The sequence below is a fragment of the Nyctereutes procyonoides genome, unplaced genomic scaffold, assembly GCF_905146905.1.
Source record: "Nyctereutes procyonoides isolate TBG_1078 unplaced genomic scaffold, NYPRO_anot_genome, whole genome shotgun sequence".
In the NCBI taxonomy this organism is placed as follows: domain Eukaryota; kingdom Metazoa; phylum Chordata; class Mammalia; order Carnivora; family Canidae; genus Nyctereutes; species Nyctereutes procyonoides.
The window spans coordinates 4,482,201-4,499,428 of record NW_026575139.1 but is presented as its reverse complement, the minus strand read 5'-3'; the positions used below and the strand labels follow the sequence as shown (position 1 = coordinate 4,499,428).

Sequence of the window (17,228 nt, the reverse complement as noted above, 5' to 3'; positions counted from 1 at the left end):
AAACTTATTCATGAGAGACACAGAGAGAGAGGCAGAGACACAGGCAGAGGGAGCAGCAGGCTCCATGCAGGGAGCCCGATGTGGGACTCGATCCTGGGACTCCAGGATCACGCCCTGAGCCGAAGACCGAAGCTCAACCACTGAGCCGGCCAGGCACCCCACAAGGGGTCTTTTCATCTGCATTTCCCACAGCATGTCAGCACCACACACTTGGGAGCGGCTCACGTTGCCCATAACCAGGCTGGCATTCACAGGAACAAGGTCTTAACTCTGCAGAAAGGGATTAAGGACTCTGCAGGGGGAAAGGCAAGATGAAAGCAGCGCCAGGCTCAGACCACCCTTGGGGTGGAGACCTGGGTGGTAGGAGGGCAGGGAGCATCCCCAGGGCATCCTGGTCACACTCAGGGAGGTGCCCTCTGCCCTTCCTCAGCTGAAACACTGAGGATGGGCAGGCTCCCTGGAAACGCCCCCAGGGTGAGGGAAGGGAGCAGCAGGAGAATGGGGTCCCCCCATCCTGTAGGGTGTAGGGGATGACAGCAAGGATCTTCCACCCACCGTATCTCCTACCACCATCAACACTGTCTGCATTACCAGAGGAAGACGGTTTAACAGGGGCTCTCATCTGACCCTCCAGGCCCCCAAGGTCATTTGAAGCCAGAACATCAGCCCCTCTTCCCAAGCCCTCAAAGGGGACAGGGGAGAGAGCTCCATCCGGCTGTGATCTCACTGAAAACACCCTGACCACACCCACCTTACACACACACACACACACACACACACACACACACACACACACTAGTGGGCTCAGTGGCAAGCTCAAGAGGAGGCACAGTGAGCCCCAGGCCAACCCCAGAGCCCCGGGTGTGGCACATAAGGTCGCATCCATCAGGAACTGCCAGCAGGAACAGCCCACAGCTGGACACAGGAAGCTCATTTAAACCCAAGAGTCGAGGTGGTGAGGCTGCCCGCCACCTGTCACAGCCGCGGTCACAACCCTGGGAATCAACAGTTCAAAAGGCAGGAAGGGCGGGGTGCACAGGTGACTCTGGATTTCAGCTCAGGTCATGATCTCAGGGGCCTGAGATCGAGCCCCACCTTGGGCTCAGTGCTCAATCAGGGAGTCTGCTTGCGATTCTCTCTCCCCCTGCCCCTCCCCCTGCTCTCACGCTCTCTGTAAATAAATAAATAAATAAATAAATAAATAAATAAATAAATAAATAAATAAAATCTTTAACAACAAAGTTAAGAAAAAAAAAAAAAGCAGGAGGGGAGCCACGCTCAAATTTGGTAACAACTGGGCCAGGGCAGGTATACAGCGTCTCTAGAACACTCCCCGCTGGGAGGGAAGGGAGAGGAAGGAGCACTGGTTGGCCTGTGTCCATCCCCCCGCCCCACCCCACTGTTTTAAAAGCCATTTTCTTTGTTTTTTGATACTGCAGGCCTCTTGCCCTCATTTTGAGGATAAGGAGCTGGTGGCTGGGCTCTGCAGGGGAGACCTCTAGAGCCTCCTCGAGCCATGTGGCCTCTCTGGGCTTGGGTTTCCTGCCCATTACATGTGAACCCACCCAAGAGGCCACCAGCAGAAGCAGCATCTGTGGCTGCAGGGCAACCGCCAGGGGCCTGGCTCGAGGCTTCCCAATGGACAAGAACAACCGGCCACACATCCCATGACTGTCCACCTCCAGGGCTGACCGAAGCCTCAAAGGAAGAGTGGGATTTGGGCGGTTATGGGAGGGCAGCAGCCCTGCTGTGTGCCTGAAGCATGCGGGAGGAGACAGGGCTTGAACTCAGGCACCAGAGCTGCCTTCCGTGGACGAGTAAAAGTCACATGACCCCTCAAGGAGTTACCTGGATTGGCCCTGCCCAATAGAACTCTCTGGAATGACAGAAACATTCCTCTTCTGCATTGCCAACAGGTGCAAGAGGGCTAGTGTGACTCAGAAACTGAAACTTTCTATGGGACTTAATCTTAATTGAATGGCATTGAAGCAGCCTGGTGTGGCAAGTGGACGGCTCAAGGCTAGAGCCAGGAAACCTCTAGGTAGGGTGGCCTAGTAGGGAGGCAGAGGCTATGGACACACAGGTGAGAAGAAGGGAACAGAGTCGGCAGGATGGTGACCAGCAGGCCGCTAGAAGCCTGGGCTCCAGCAGCAGCGAGTGAGAGACTGGGGGCTTAGCCCAGGGCAGGAGGGGTCAGAGAGAGCCGGCAGCTCCCGCTGGAGCAGACCAATGTAGCCAGCACACAGCCCTGTTCTGGAAGACAAGCCCAGAGTGGGCATCAACCACCACCCCGGGGTCAGGACAAGAAGAGGCCCCTGGACCTTTCCCAGGCCGGGCCGCCTGGGACCAAGAAGCAATGGGGGGGTAGGAGGCAGGCGGGCCAGGGGATGGGGAGGCAGGAGAACAGAAAGGAGAGGATTTTGTTTACTGCTCTGGATGAGGAAACATGAGCCTGTTTGCAGGGGAAGGAGCACAAGAGGAAGGAGACAATGGTGCAGGGAGGTCCCGCAGGAGGAGCTGGGGCAGGAGGGGGGTGGGCAGCCAGGACAGAAGGCCACGGAGAAGCTCGCTGCTTCGTCTTCCATCCAGGTATACAAGTGGTGCGTGTGCCTTCCCGAAAATCTGGAAAGCCCAGCAAAAGGAAGAAAGGGCAGGCCGGGGCCGGGAGCTTCCCATTGTCCCAGCAGCTCGGAGGGCGGCCGGGAAACGAGCCCGCTGAGAGCCCAGCACAGCAGCGTGGCCGGAACCGCCACAAAGGGCCACTCCCCGAGCGGGCTCATTAGGCAGAGGAGCCGGGCCGCGCTGCTCGGGGACAGGCGGGCACATTCAGGGCCCGCACACAATCGGGCCCTTGTGGGGGCGGGGGCCGGAGCCCGGGGAGCCTCTGATTCCAAGACAAGAGCGTGCCTCCTTATTGCCTTACAAGCCCGGAGACAGAAAGGCCGATTTGGGGAGACAAAGAGTCGCTTCCCCTGGCAGTGGATGGGCTATTTTTGGAAATGGGTCGACTCTTCTGTATAGCTGCCGTCTCAGTGTCACCGGCCTTGCCTGCATCTATCCCCTCGAACACAGCCTAAGGAGGCCGCCACCCTGTCTGGGGCAGGCCAGCACCCCACAATGGGGGCGGGGAAGCCAGTGCCCGGCAGTGGTACAGCTGCAAAGGTGTGGACGTGGGGAGCAAGCCCGGGGTGAGGGGGGATCCAGGGTGGGGCTGGGTGCTGGGGAAATGCTCATGCACATTTAAAGCCTGCTTTCCACTCCCACCAGGCAGCCCTGCTGGGCGTCCACGCAGCAAAGGTTAACAAGGAGAAACACAAAAAGGCCCCTTACTGCTAACAGGAGCTCACACCACCACCACCACCACCACCTCCCCACCCTGCACCCCCCAAGCTGGCCAGGCTCTGTGGTGCCCCAGCGTGGTGCGGAGTCCACCTCTGGCCCCCCTGCCGACAGGCCATCAAGCTTGGGCGGCCACAGCAGGCTCAGTGGCTTTTCTCCTGAGCTTCCCACGGTGGCTCTGGCTGCCCAGCAGAACCCCAGGGATCTTCTACCTACTATGCAGCCACAGTTAGGAACCACTGGTAAAAGCAAGTGTGTATCTTTTAGTAATTGTTAAGGGAAACAGGCAAGGGGGACTAGGCGAGCCCCCACCCTCAGTGGGGAGGCTTGATATGTTTTTTTTCTAAAATAACTGAAGGCCATTTGGCACCAAATGGAGCAAATGGGATAAAGGGGTTGGGAGGGGCGCCTGGGGGGCTCAGCAGTTGAGCCTTTGGCTCAGGTCGTGATCCCTGGTTCCTGGGATCAAGCTTCCCGCAGGGAACCTGCTTCTCTCTCTGCCTCTATCCCTCATGAATAAATAAATAAAATCTTAAGAAAAAAAAAAAGGGATCCTGGGTGGTGCAGCGGTTTGGCGCATGCCTTTGGCCCAGGGCGCGATTCTGGAGACCCCGGATCGAATCCCACATCGGGCTCCCGGTGCATGGAGCCTGCTTCTCCCTCTGCCTATGTCTCTGCCTCTTTCTCTCTCTCTCTGTGTGACTATCATAAAATAAATAAAAATTAAAAAAAAAAAAAAGGCTAGGGGGGCAGGTGGCCTCAGTGGGTTGACCACTGTCGGGTTTAAAGCAACAAGGAGCAAGCACCTCGTGCAATGCCCTCTCCCCTCCCCCATTCCTCTCTCTGATGCACCCCCAGCACCTACTCAATGCCAGGAAGACTGCCCTGAGAAGGTTATGGACCAGAGAGGGACAGGACAGCAAACAGAAGAACCTCAAGTCCAAGACAGGCAGCTTTGTCCCAGGCAGACCCCACACCAGGGCACTGGAACCCTACATACTCTCCTAGCACCAAACCCATTACCTAGTCCTACAAGAGATCAGATGGCAGAGGTAGGTAATTCCATCGGCCCTTCACGAGGACAGGCTGGACAGCCAGGAGCCCCAGCCAGTGCTGGACAGGTCACCTCCATCACCCCAGAAGCTCAACAGGGAGACCTGCCCCAAGCTAAGGACCAGGCACCCGGCAAGACCCCAAACCACAAATACAAACGGATGACCGAAGAGCCAGGAGGGCAGGGCGGGAGGCACTTTCCTTGTGACTCAAGCCTCGTAGAAACTCTGAGTCAAGGGGCCAGAGAAGGCTAGGATCTCTGGGACCCTAGGCACAGCCCACCCAAGCCCCCCATCTTACAAACGAGAACATGAGGGTCCAGAGAGAGGAACACACTTGCACACAGTGGGGTCGCAGGAGTGGGCTGAAGCCACTGTTTCTACCTGTGTCATCCGATGCACAGAACAGCACCGGAGGCACACTGGGTCCCCAAACCCCCAGATGTGGGGAGCATGTCGGCTGACTGGGCCAGGGGAGAGCCAGCAGATAACCTGGGGGCCCCAGGGAGTAAACCAGGGCCTGTTTCCCTTTCCTTCTGGCTTCCCCATCAACCAGAGGCCTTTGCCCTTTGCCATTTGTTATTTCCTGAACTCAAAGATGAGCATCTTCCCTTTTGTTACAATGAGGGGTGCTTCTTAGAATCCATGTGTGCGTTTACTGTTGGGTCTTCCCCTCCCCACAGAAGCTGTTGTTAAGTACACAGGGCATCTGTGACTGATGGTATCTCAGGGTGGAGGAAATGCCGTGCCTGGGAAAGCAGGAAACCCCTGAGCAAACTGCCCGGAGTCCTAAAGGCACTTGGAGAACTAGAAGGGAAGGGGACCCGCCCCTTGGCCACTCGGGAGCTGGAGCCCTCCCTGGCCGCCCTGCAGGGGGCCCTGGGTCCATCATCTATCTCCGAGCTTGTGTGGCCAGGGCCCTGGTCCTCCTGACTCATAGCCTCGGCACAGAGGGGTTCCAAAAATGTCTTTTGAGTTTCACTAAATGTGGCTGGCATGATGCTAGGAGCTTCCTCGCTCCCAGAGCAGGGAAGAGCCCTGCTGGACCCCACTGGGATCCCAGCTGTGCTGAGGAAAAGGCTCAGAGTGGTGAGGCAAGTCACACCAGGTCATGTAGGGGTGGGGGTGGGGCCAGCAGCTCCAGTCTACTAGACCCTGGAAGCTTCCTGGGCACATGTGCCCAGGTGGCCCTCTCTGCCTGGTATGATTATTCATCATGCCCCTGTTACTCCCACGAGTGTCCTGCTTTGGCTTTCAACCTCTTCAGGGTGCTAGGAGCTCTGCTGGGGGGGCGGGGGGATGGCTAAAATCAGGAGCTGAGACGAGCCTCAAGGGTGCAGCAGGTTCCTACAGGCAACATAGACCAGGGAAGAGGCCAGGCACGGCGGAAGGAACAGCTGGAGCCCAGGCACGAGCAGGCATTTGCCCGGCACATCTGGTTCAGTGGGGTGGTGAGAGATCGGGGAACGCCGGACCAGGGTTGGGTCATGGACATGCCTGGGCAGGGATCTGTGAAGCCCCTCCCATTGCACCTGCACCCCATCCCCCCAAGGCCCCCCAGGGTTGGGCTTTTCCTCAGGCTGTAGGCAGTTCCAGCTTTTCTGATGGGCTTTCCCTACGATATCCAGAGTTATCTGTTAGTGGCCCTCTTACGAACCTTCACATAGCAACACCCCCCTCCCTTTCCCCTGCTCCCCACTTAATGAATACACCTCTGTGTAGACATCATACACAGGGTGAGCCCAAGAACATTTACAGGCGAATCAATAAGGCTCCTAAGCTTTCTGCCCTGCTCCCTGGAGAGCTGGAGACCATTACAGTGACTTGTTCAAGAGCAAGCATCCACCACTGGGTGGTCCAGCTCCAAACTTGCCCAAGAACCACCTGCCCCTGCCAGCCTGTGAGGGCAAGGGAATGGGTGACAGTTACAAGCTCTAGGTGCTTGCTGGGGGGGACCACTCCTGACTTTTCATCATCAAAGGAGCAGCACGTCCCTTTAGCAGACAAGCCTGTTCCTTTGGGGACACCACGGAGATCGCCTCAGTCATCCTGCTCGAGGGAGATGGAACTGCCTACTCCCTGGCTCGGAAATCCCAGAGTCATCCCTGCAGGGATCCAGGTCACCCAGGATGTGGGGGGAGGGGCAGAGGGCAGAGAGTGGCAGCAGGTGTGACCGTTCTTTGAGCGGATATGGAATGAGGCTGCAGGTGGAGAGCGCAAGCCCCCAAACACCACAGGACTGCCTGACCCCTGAGGTCAAAAGTCACTGGGAGGTAGCCAGGGGCTGGGGGCAGGGATCCGGAGCCAGCCGGCCTGGTCTGAGGACCTGCAGAGAAGGTTCTCTCCTGGGGCCACCTGGGGACGCTCTGTTTCCTCCCCTACTGTCCCCCAGGCCAGCCTACACCACGACAGCCACCGGACTAATGCTCCCGAACTGCCACTCCCAAGCCAGGCTGCATTATGAATCACTGTGTGCGCAGCACCGAGAACTCAGCCGGAGAAACCGCTCCATAAACTGTGCTGATGCCGCCCTTCCTGCTTGAAGGGCCAACTCTCTCAACAACCCAGCCCCACCCCGCTACCTCCAGACTCTTCTGTCCTCCACTCACACCACCACCTTCCCAGAGCTGTCTGGGGTGTCCCACCGCGGGGGGTTCAGGAAAGCCCTTCACCAGCTCCCCAGGCTGGTGCTCACACACCTCCCCTACTGGGGAGCTGTCCACCTCCAGAGGCGCCGCGGTCCTCCTGGACCACTCTCCTCCGAGGCCACTGAATGTGAATCCCTGCAACCCGGGGAGCTCCGCCTCCAGGGGTTGGACCCAGCACAAACCCTCTGAGCCAACACTGCTCCCTGCCTCACAGCAGCTCCCTGGCCCCAAGGCTTTTCTTCTCTGGGCTCAACATTCCAGTTCTTTCTGTTCACAGGAGGAGGTGCCTACCTGTGCCACCCAGTGCCACCCCAGCTCCCTGCACGTCATAAGAACACCCTGCAGGCCCTGGGCCCTCGGCAGCGGTGGTCAGACCCACTTGCAGGCCTTCTATTGCCTCATTCCCGCTGAAATGCTGTTCCCTTCCGTTCAACTAGGCAAGAGCTCAGGTGGCTCAGACACAGAGCAGGCACAAGGCCACCCTGGCAAGCATGTGGCAGGGGAGCCCCCAGCCCCACCCCGAAGAGGCAAATCTGCAGGGATCCAGGTGACAGAGAAGGGTCACCAAGCCTAACCTCAGAGGCCCTGTTCTAGGACCAGGGTGTCGTTATCCTCAGGACAAGAGCAGAAACTGAGGCTTACAGGTTCAGTAGCTGCCAGGCTCACACAGCAGGCAGCAAGCTCAGCTTCACCCGGGGTCTCTCTGACCCGGAGCCAGAGCCCTATCCAGCAGGCTGCACTGCTCCTAAGCATACCCGACACCAAGCGCTCCAGCTGGGAGGAGGACTGGCGTGTGGGAGACCCTTACTTCCCTCAACCCAAAGGCTAATAGTCTCCCACTTTGCAGAAGAGAAAAAAAAAGGCCTACAAAGTTCCTGGAACTCACCTAAGGTCCCAGGCTTCCAATTCTTTACGATGACGACATCAACAAGCATGGGGTGGAAAATCCCCATGGGTGGAAAGCAGAGATTATGAGCAGCAGAGGATTTCCTTGCTAATCATGCTGCTCTGGGGACAATGTTACAAACCAAGTTGTGACCCAGGAGCTCAGAGGCCCGGCCACGGTGAGGGGTCGGGTAGGATCACCACGGCAGAGGGAAGCTGGCCTGGGGCAGAACTGAGGGCATGAAAACACAAGGAAGGACTCCCTGCAAACAGAAACCTGCCCCAAGCCCACGTTCCCCACTTTATGGGTGAGCCATGTTGCCAAATGCAGGAACACAGGAGAGCAGGAACGAGGCACAGGGCCCCGCTTCCCCAGAAGAGGTGCCATACCTTTGCTACACAGGGCCAGCCTCTGGAGCTCAACCCTCCCCCACTGCCTCACCATCTCACGTCATCCGCATACAGGTCACCAGGGCCCTGCCGAGGACCAAGCTTTGGGGGACCTTCCATTGCTGTGGGGGCCCCATGGGAGTCTTTCTGAGCCCGACACATCCAGACTATCTGGGCCCAGTGGGGCAGCAGGCAGGGGGTGACAGGCCCAGACTCTGACACAGGGGATCCAACACCGATCCCAGTCCCCCAAGCAGCCCCACAGGACCCAGAGCAACCCTGTTTCCCCATCCACAATATGGCACCAAGTGCGAGCTCTGAGCAGAATGGAATGGGGACTGGGAAGCTCTTTGTGGTAAACTGTGAAGTGCTGGGGATGCCCTCCCCAGGCTTACCGGCCAGTGAGCCTCTCAGGGCCAGTCTTCCTCTTGTGGATGGCCCCCGTTGGAAGGGGGTGGGGGGGTGGGGAAGGGCAACACCCCAAGGTCCTGGATGGAAGGTCAGGGTCAGGTTGGGGAGGGAGGGGGAAAAGCTTATCTAAACCACACCATTGTCTTCCCTGACCTTTGCTCCCAGGCCTGCCTGGGTTTAGGAAAAGCCGTCTTATTAGTGATCCTGCCCAGGAGGCGCTGAGCCTGGAGGCCCCTAATAAAAGACCTATTCAGGGCCAGCATGCTGTCTCCCCACCGTTCTTTTTTTTTTTTTTTTTTAAAGGTCCAGACCACCCTCACTCCATCCTCCCTTTAAACCAACAAAAATACAAGCAGGAAAACAAACCCATCTCATATTGAGAAGCCCAAAATTTTAATCCAAACTTTTAAAAGTAAACAGGGTCCCTACAAAGGCTTGCTGGAGGTCCTGGTTTCTCTAGGTGAGCTAAAGGGGATCGGGCTGGGGAGATGGGGGGAGGACAGAGGACAGGATGCTTACACAGGAGCTTGGGGGGAGGGGGGGTGAAAGGTGGGGGAGGGGCGGAAGAGAAACTGTTGAAAATGCTTTTGTCAGAAAATCCTCGGTTCAAGGGGGCGGACCTGACTTCCTAGAGTTTGGTGTTCACCTGCTTCAGTTTGCCCCAGTGGGAGTACAGCAAAGAGCGCTCTAGTCCAGTCTTCCATCAGCACAACGCAAAGGGGGGGGGGGGGTTTGCATATGCATTCTGGGCGGCCAGGCCCAGCCCCGCCCAGGACTGCCTGGAATACAGATGGGCCACCTCCCACCGGAGCCCCGGGGCCTTTCCAGGGCACCCAGCAGGGCTGCAGGAACACCCCGAGGCTTCCGAGAGGGCTACAGGGCTCGTCAGCAGGTGCCGGTGCCGTGGTCGCAAACATTCAGGCGAGCTGTCTAAACAGCAGAGTTTTGAAGACAACACCAAAGTCTGTCTGGCAAGCCCCCAAAGGGGTCCCTCTTGCTTTTTTTCACAAGGAGCCTAGGGAGAAACAAGCATGACAGGGATTCCGACAACTACTGAGACGTGCTGTGTGCAGACGCTGACCTCCCTCGGCCTTCCTGGCTAAGGGGGGCACTCTGGGTTTTGCCTCCACTTTGCAGAATTGCAGAGAGTGGCTCAGAGAAGTAACCTGCCCCAGAGGAAAGCAGGAGGCAGATCCGAATGCGAGACTGGGTGACCCCTCCGGGTAACAGGGTTATCAACCATCTGCTCAGTGGTCACCGATAAGGAAGTGATACTTCCCAGAATGGGAGAACTAGGGCAAACCTGGGTCAGGAATCCAGAAGAGGGTGTCACCAGTGTCTGCTCAGAGTATTGGGCAGAATGACAGAGGCCAGAGATGCAAGCCAGCTGTCAGCCTGAGCCACAGAGGTACTCCCCCCCCCAACAGCCCCACCCTGGAGGACCCCACCCCCACCCCCAGCCTCACGGCTGGCAGCCCCACCCAGGGAACTGGAGCTGAGACACTTCCAGTCTCCACTGCTTTCCCAGCCAGTGCTCAGAACCTCCCCCAGACTCTGCTTGCTTGTCTGAAAAAGGGGATCCTACTACTTCCAGGGCTCCAGTAAGGATGATCTGAGCCCAACTGTGGAAAGCAGGAGCCCGACATCTGACCCCACTTTCTCCACCACTGGGTTGGAGGTTCTTTATCTTTCCCACCGCCAGCTCCCTCCTCCCTCCACCCAAAACTACAGGTCCTCCTACAGAAAAGTCATTTTTAAGAGAAGGGCCTTTCCTTGTTTCCCGGCATCCTATTCACATTGCTGGGAGAGCATCTCAAGGCCACGCCTGACTCAAAGAGACAAAACCAAACGCCAGGCTGTAGGCTGTCTGCTACTGAAATCGGTGATAGTAATGCTTATGTTGTCTTTCGCCCAACACAAAGCTTGGCCATGAAGAGATGGGTGGCAGGCCTGTTCCAAGTGAGTGTGGGACTTGGGGGGCTGAGGGGTGGGCACAGACTCTCTGCAGGAAACTCTGCACCTCAAGTCCCAGCCACCCCCTGGTCCCCTGTCCCGGCATCATCCACAGCTGCCGCTGAACACTGGGCCACACGGGCCGAATCTCCTTGTCCAACGCATGAGAGGACTTCCCCACAAATACGGCGGCCGTGACCCAGGGCATCTCGGTGGCGACAGCCACTCTCTCCAAGTGTCACTGATGACGCAGCCGAAAACCAGAAACACTTCCCAGCCACGAGACTGGAGCAATCCCTCCTTGCACTTGGGAGAAACTGAGGCCCAGAAATCCGCTCCTCCTGAGGCCCCCAAGACGGCAAGGCCAGAGAGGCTGGGACTGGGGCTCCTGACTCCCCGGCCCTAGAAACCCCAACTAATTAAGCCACCTAACTGTGAGCTGCTCCCGCTGGCCTCCAGCCCCCTGTGGTGGGAGGTGGGAATGGATACAGAGTTACAAAGGGAAACCCGAGTGGTAGTGGTAGATTGCTAATCAGTAACAAAATATCCCTCTCAACCCAGTCCTGCTCTGAACTCAGGCTGGGGCCCCTAAATAAAGGAAAAATTGTGCTGTGCTAGCAACCCACCTCCATGGGTCTGGTTCCCACTCCAACACCCCACAGAGGCCACTTGGCCACCAAACCAAAGGGAGGGCGTCCCTCCTCTGCTCAGGCGTCACTCTGGGGAAGAGCAGTCATTTAAAGCCCAGACACATTTTCTCCAAACCAGGAAACCCTTTAAAGAAGAACCAGAAAGTGCTGTTTAATCTCCACCTTCAGGCAAATAGTTCAGGCAGCAGCAAGTGCCACCAGAACTGGGAGCCAAGCCACCAAAAATGTGGAAGAACAGGGAGGTAGGGAGAGGCACGCGTGGCAGGGAGAGGCACGCGTGGCAGGGAGAGCCACGGACCCGAGCGCTGGGAACAGCAGCGGCTGCTCGGCTCCCCGGACCCAAGCTGGAGGCCCATCGGTCACATGGGCGTGGAAGACAGGAGCCCAGCTCCCCTGGGGCCAAAGGTCCTCCGCCCACACCCAGGCCACCTACCCACCCTGGCACTTCCTGTAAGGCGACCAACAGCTTACAAACCCCTTGGGAGCCTTTATCTCCACCCTCTAATCCACAAGGCGAGGATCAACTCCGCTCTACAGATAAGGAAACTGAGGCAGGCAGAGGAGAAAAGCCAGGATCCTTTCCAAGCACCTATCCCCTTCTGGAAAGTCTTAGAGCCCCGGTTGGGAAAGGTCTGTCCACCCTGAGAAGTTCAGGCCTGAGAGCAAACCAGAAAGGCTCTTAGTCCTCTGGCCCAGCTGCCTGGGAGTCTCAGGCGCCCGCAGCCAGCTCCTTCTCAGCCCGCAGGCAGCGCAGGGAAGCCCAGGTGGACTCCAGAACCCCACACACGTGGCCGCTGCTCAGGATTAGGGTTGCCTGTAGTTGCTCCAAATAAGAGGGGAAATTCACCTGTAGGCAATGGGCCTTTCTTCCCCCTGCCCACCCCCACCACCCCCACCACCCCCACCACCCCCACCTCCCCACCCCTCCGTGAACCTCCCGCTCCCGGACAGCGATCTCCAGGTTGGGATGAGGCGTCCCCAGCCGCCCCCACGAATACTGGTAATTCTTCGCCAGAGGAACTTTTCTGGGGTCCAGTGGGTTCCCAGCCCGGGTGCGGACTCGGAGCTGGGCAGGGTCACGCCCCCGTCGCTTGCCCAGAAAACCATCACCCACAACCCCGGCGCGGTTGGGCGCGGGATCCCGCAGTCTGGGGAGCAGCTGGAGCAGGGGCAGGGTCCTGCGTGGCGGGCCACTCGGGCTTCCCCTCTCCCGAGGGCCGCGCTGCGCCGCCCGCGCCGTCCTTACCGTGCAGGCCGTTGGGGATGCTCCGGTGGTGCGGTGGCGCCGACAGGTCGTCCAGGGACCTGCGCGTGGCGACCGCCTTGCCGTCGGGGGCCTTGTGCGGCCCGGGGGGCAGCAGCGGGGGCGGGACGTGGTGGTGGTGGTCCGGGCTGCCTCCGCTGCCCGCGCTCGACGTGCTGCTGCCGTCGCCCACGTCGCGGGCCCCCGCGCCCGCCGCGCCGCCGGCCAGGGGCCCGCTCAGGCTGGCCTGGCTGTCGATGGAGCTGCGGGAGCCCGCGCCGCCGCCGCCGCCGCCGCCACCGCCCGCGCCGCCCCCGCCCCCCGCCAGCGCCGCGCGCTCCTCGTCCAGCATCAGCACCAGCTCCTTGAGCTCCAGGTTCTCGCGCAGCAGGGCCTCCTGGCGCGCCTCGAGCTCGCGCAGCTTCTGCTGCGAGCGGGCCACCTCGTGCCACACCGCGCCGGCCGCGTGGCGCCCGAAGCGCTGCCACTCGCGCGCCAGCTTGCGCCCCTTCTGCCGGTCGTCGTCGAGGAAGCAGCAGAGCTCGCGCAGCTCCTGGTTGTCGTCCTGCAGCCGCTGGTTCACGTCCTTGAGGCCGCGGATCTCCAGCAGGTGCTGCTGCAGCCGCCGGTTCACGTCGCGCATCAGGCCGCCGTGCTCCAGCATGAGGCCCACCTTCTCGCCCTCCGCGCGCCGCAGCCGCCGCGCCAGCTCCTCCTTGCTCCAGCGCAGCAGCTCCTCGTCCGGCACCTGGCTCAGCTCCTCCGACGCCGCCGCCGCCGCCGCCGCCGCCGCCGCCGCCGCCGGGGGCTTCGCCATGGCGGGGCCGTCACCGCGGCATCGCCCGCGCCCGCGCCCGCACCCTCGCCCGGCCGGCGCTCCCCGCAACCCGGCGGCGCTGGGCCGGTCCGCTCGCGGGCAGGGGGCGGCCGGGGTTGCGTGCGGGCCGCCCCGCGCCGCCTCCTCCCGGGCGGCCGGCGAAGCGCGGGGCGCGGGGCGCGGGGCTCGGCGAGCTGGGGCCGCTGCTGCGTCGGCGGCCGCCGTGCCGGGCGCTCTCCGGGCTCGGGCGAAGCAGGCGGAGGCCCGCCCCCGGCCCAGCTCCCGGAGCCCCGGCCGCCCCGCCCACTCCGGGCGGGGAGGGGGCGGGGCGCCGCGGCCGGCGCCGCCTCCGGGGGCGAGGGGCGGGCAGAGGCGCGGGCAGAGGCGCGGCCGCCCCCGACGCCCCCCGCGCGGTGCGCTCGCCCGCCCGGCGCCCCGCCAGAGGCGCGCTCCAGCCGCGGGCCCGCCCCCCCGGCCCTCCGATTGGGCGGCCCCGGGGGTGTGTGGGGGGGCGGGGCGCCCGCGGGGGCCGCCGGCCGGTGGTACGGCCCAGCCGCCCGGCCCCCACCCCCCCTCGCGGCGGCTCAAGTTTCTGCGCCCGAGGACGCGGCCTCGGCCAATCCCCGGGCTACAGGGCGCTTTTAAAATGCAGGTACGGCTGCGGGGGAGGGGGGCGGTGGGAAAGGTAGGGCCGGGCTTGCCTTAAAGGGGACGCGCGTAAACGCACGCCGAGCCCCCTCCCCCTCCCCCTCCCGCGCCCGCGCCCCCCGCCCCAGGTAAACAGACACCCCGGAGCCCGGGGCTGCCCGGCCTCTCCCTCCCGGGGGCTCCGGAGTCCCGCGCAGCCCGAGATACGGCGAACAATGGGACCGTGACTCGGGGGTCGCCCTCCCCGGAGGCAGGGCGGCTCTTTGTCCCCTTCCGTGCCCCCGACTCCACGCGCGCCCCCCGCCGGAGCCTGCGGAGGGGCTGCGGCTCCGCGCGCCGGAGGGTGTCCGAGCACGGTGTGGACCCGGTCCCGTGCCCCAGGGGGGAGGGCTCGGGGGGCTGCCCCTCCCCCTCCCCCGGCCCCCGCCCCCGCCCCCGCGGGCTTCGGGGCAGAGGCGGGGGTCCCCGAGGCGGAGACCCCGGAGAGGAGGGAGGAGGGCTTCCCGCTGGGGCCTTGACGCCAGGGTCGGGGGGCGCCGGGCCGGCCCCAGAAGCCCCTCCCCACCTGCAGCCTCGCCGGGCACCCGGGGTGTTGCCCCAGCCTGTGAGTCGGTCTCGCCGAGCTCGCGGCCCCGAAGCGCGTTTAGGGCGCGCCTGCCGCGAGCTGGTCCGGGGGGGGGGGTCCCTCCCCCGGGCCCCGCAACCAGATAAAACCCGCGCGCTCGACTGCGAGCCGCCACGGCCTGGAGCGCGCGCCCGCGCAGCCGCTGAGGTCCCCATTTGCAGTCGCTCAACCCCTCGCTGGACGACCGCGTCCCCGGCACCTTCTCTACACCAGCCCGGCTCCAGGCCACCGGGGGGCACGGCAGGGCGCGCCCGCGGAGGTCACTACCCCCTGGGGCCGCGTTGTACTCTGTAGGGAGGAGGAGAGGGCGGGTAACAGAGCACCACGAGGCTCTAAGAAGTGCCGTGTAGGGGATTAAGACAAGCTGCTGCCACGGAAAGTGATAATCAGTTACATTAGATCCCGTGGTCAAGGAGGACCTCTGGGGAGGTGCATCTAAGCTCTGAGACCTGAGCCGAAAGGACAAAGATGAGGGGGGGAGGGGCACTCCAGGTGGAAGAAATAGCTCGTCCTGAGGCCCCAGGGTTGGCCTGTTAGCGGCCTATTCAAAGGAGGCCGGCGGGGCTGGGATGGGCCGGGGAAGGGGTGAGGGATGAGGTCAGAGCGGCCGGATCAAGCTTGATTCTAAGGCAGCTGGGAAAGCAGTAGGGGGTTAGCACCAAGCAACATGACCTGATTTGCCTTTTAAGAGGCTCCCTGTAGCCCGCTTGTGGGGAAGGGGTGGGGTAGGTGCACAGAGAGGTCTAGATTCAGTACCTCGTTCCCCACCCATCTGCCCCTCTCTCCAGGTGGATGTTCAGGAGGGGGTGGTGGGGAGAGGATGAGCCGGAGGAGCTTAGTTTTTGAGGGTGAAGCCCTAGAGGACCTCAGGGTTCCCAGAACTTGGCCCAGGTGAGCCACTGTTCTCTCCACAGGCCCAATCCCGTGCAAAATCCGGGTTTGGAGAGGGTTTCAGCTTACATTTGGGGAGGCGGCAAGCCACTCCCCCCCCCAAGCCAGATCAAACAGCTCCCTGGAGGTATCCCCCAAAGGAAGCCCGAGCAGAGAGCTCCTGGAAGAGGTGAGCGGAGGATTCATGAACCCACTAGAGAAGTTGTGGAGGTGGGTAACGCTGTACTCATGGGAATGCCCTTCCCACTGGTGCGTGGCCCCAGGTGGTTCCTGTGGCCTGCACGTCTCCAGGGCCGGCAGCTTCAGCCAAACCTTCCAAGAAAAAAATGAAGCCTACATCTAGATAGGGTTTGTTTGCAGCATCTACAGACTGTAGGACCAAGAGTCCCCCAGCCAGGACCCAAGGAAGCGTTCCTAACTTCCTCCCTGGGGCAGCAAAGACAGGGCGCTTTAGATGAGGCCACCAGGTGGCCTGAGGGAGACTCTGCTCCCCTCGCCATGGCTGCACAGGCTGGAGCAGAACGAAATAGGATGGCAGGAGGTAGAGAGGGCCAAACTAAGACAGGGTCCTAAAGCAAGAGGGTTGGGCCAGCCAGAGCCCCCTCCCTAAGGGCCGATGTCCCTCAGGGTCCAGCAAACAGTGCCAAGCTCCCTAGCACACTCACAGTCCAACAGACCTTGTACCGCAAGCCATGAGCTCATAAATGCCATGTGTCTTGGTTTCTAGCTTCTTCGTGGTCATGACAAGCTCAGCTTTGTCATGGAAATAGTAAAAGCCTGGGTGGCTCAGTTGGTTGAGCATCTGCCTTCATTTTGGGTGGTGATCCTCGAGCCCCATATCCTGCTTCCTGCTCAGCAGCGAGTCTGCTTGTCCCATTCCTTCCCCGCCCCTCTTGCGCGTGCTGTCTCCCTCTCTCTCAAATAAATAAATAAAATCTTTAAAAAGAGAAAAAAAAAATTTTTAAACCAGGAAAACCAAATCAAGGTTCTCTAACCCAGTAATTCTCTAGATGCCCAGTAAAAGTAGTTGGGGGTCTTTTAAATAATAAAGATGCACTGCCCACTCTCCAATTTTTTCTTTCTTCAGAATCTCCCTCCCAGTGTGTGTCCATTTAAAGCCACACAGATGTTTCTGAGAGCCAGGTGGAGTGAGAGCCAGTATACACATAATAGACCGTGTTAAAACACAGAACTTGGGAACTGATAATGAGACCACACTGGAGGTAAGCAGCCTGTCCCCCTGCTGGGAAGGAGCACAGGACCCAGAGCAGACACCAGGTGATGTTTGCTGAGTGAATACATGACCCTTCAGCACATGATCCATTGAATCTGAGCCCCTCATTTTGAAGATGAGGCCGTTGAGCCCCAGAAGGGAAAAGACTTGACCAAGGTCACTTTTGTTCATTGGTTTACTGAACACACAAACATTTAATTAGGTAGGCAAGTGTGTATACATAAGAGCATATATATGTGTAATCTTATGCATGGGCATATTTATAAAATCCACGTAGATGCATTGTGGTGAATACCCCAAAAAAGGTGAGTTGAACATATCAAGGGAGCATCCTTTTTGACTCTAAGTAGTCTCTACTGCCAACATGGAATTCAAACTCACAACCCTGAGACCAAGAGTCAAATGCTTTACTGACTGAGCCACCCAGGTGCCCCTCCTGGAT

At 60.3% G+C, this 17,228-nt stretch overlaps 1 protein-coding gene across 4 annotated transcripts in view; it reads right to left on the bottom strand.

Moving 5' to 3' along the window:
• The window catches only part of CCDC85C (coiled-coil domain containing 85C), a 77,424-nt gene extending 63,958 nt beyond the window's left edge, over nucleotides 1-13,466 (bottom strand). For all 4 annotated transcript variants that reach the window (XM_055304108.1, XM_055304109.1, XM_055304110.1 and 1 more), the window contains exon 1: nucleotides 12,575-13,466. In XM_055304108.1, the coding sequence (XP_055160083.1) occupies nucleotides 12,575-13,388 (814 nt within the window). In that variant the 5' untranslated portion in view covers nucleotides 13,389-13,466. The remainder of the gene's footprint in view (nucleotides 1-12,574) is intronic.
• Nucleotides 13,467-17,228: the final 3,762 nt, after the last annotated feature.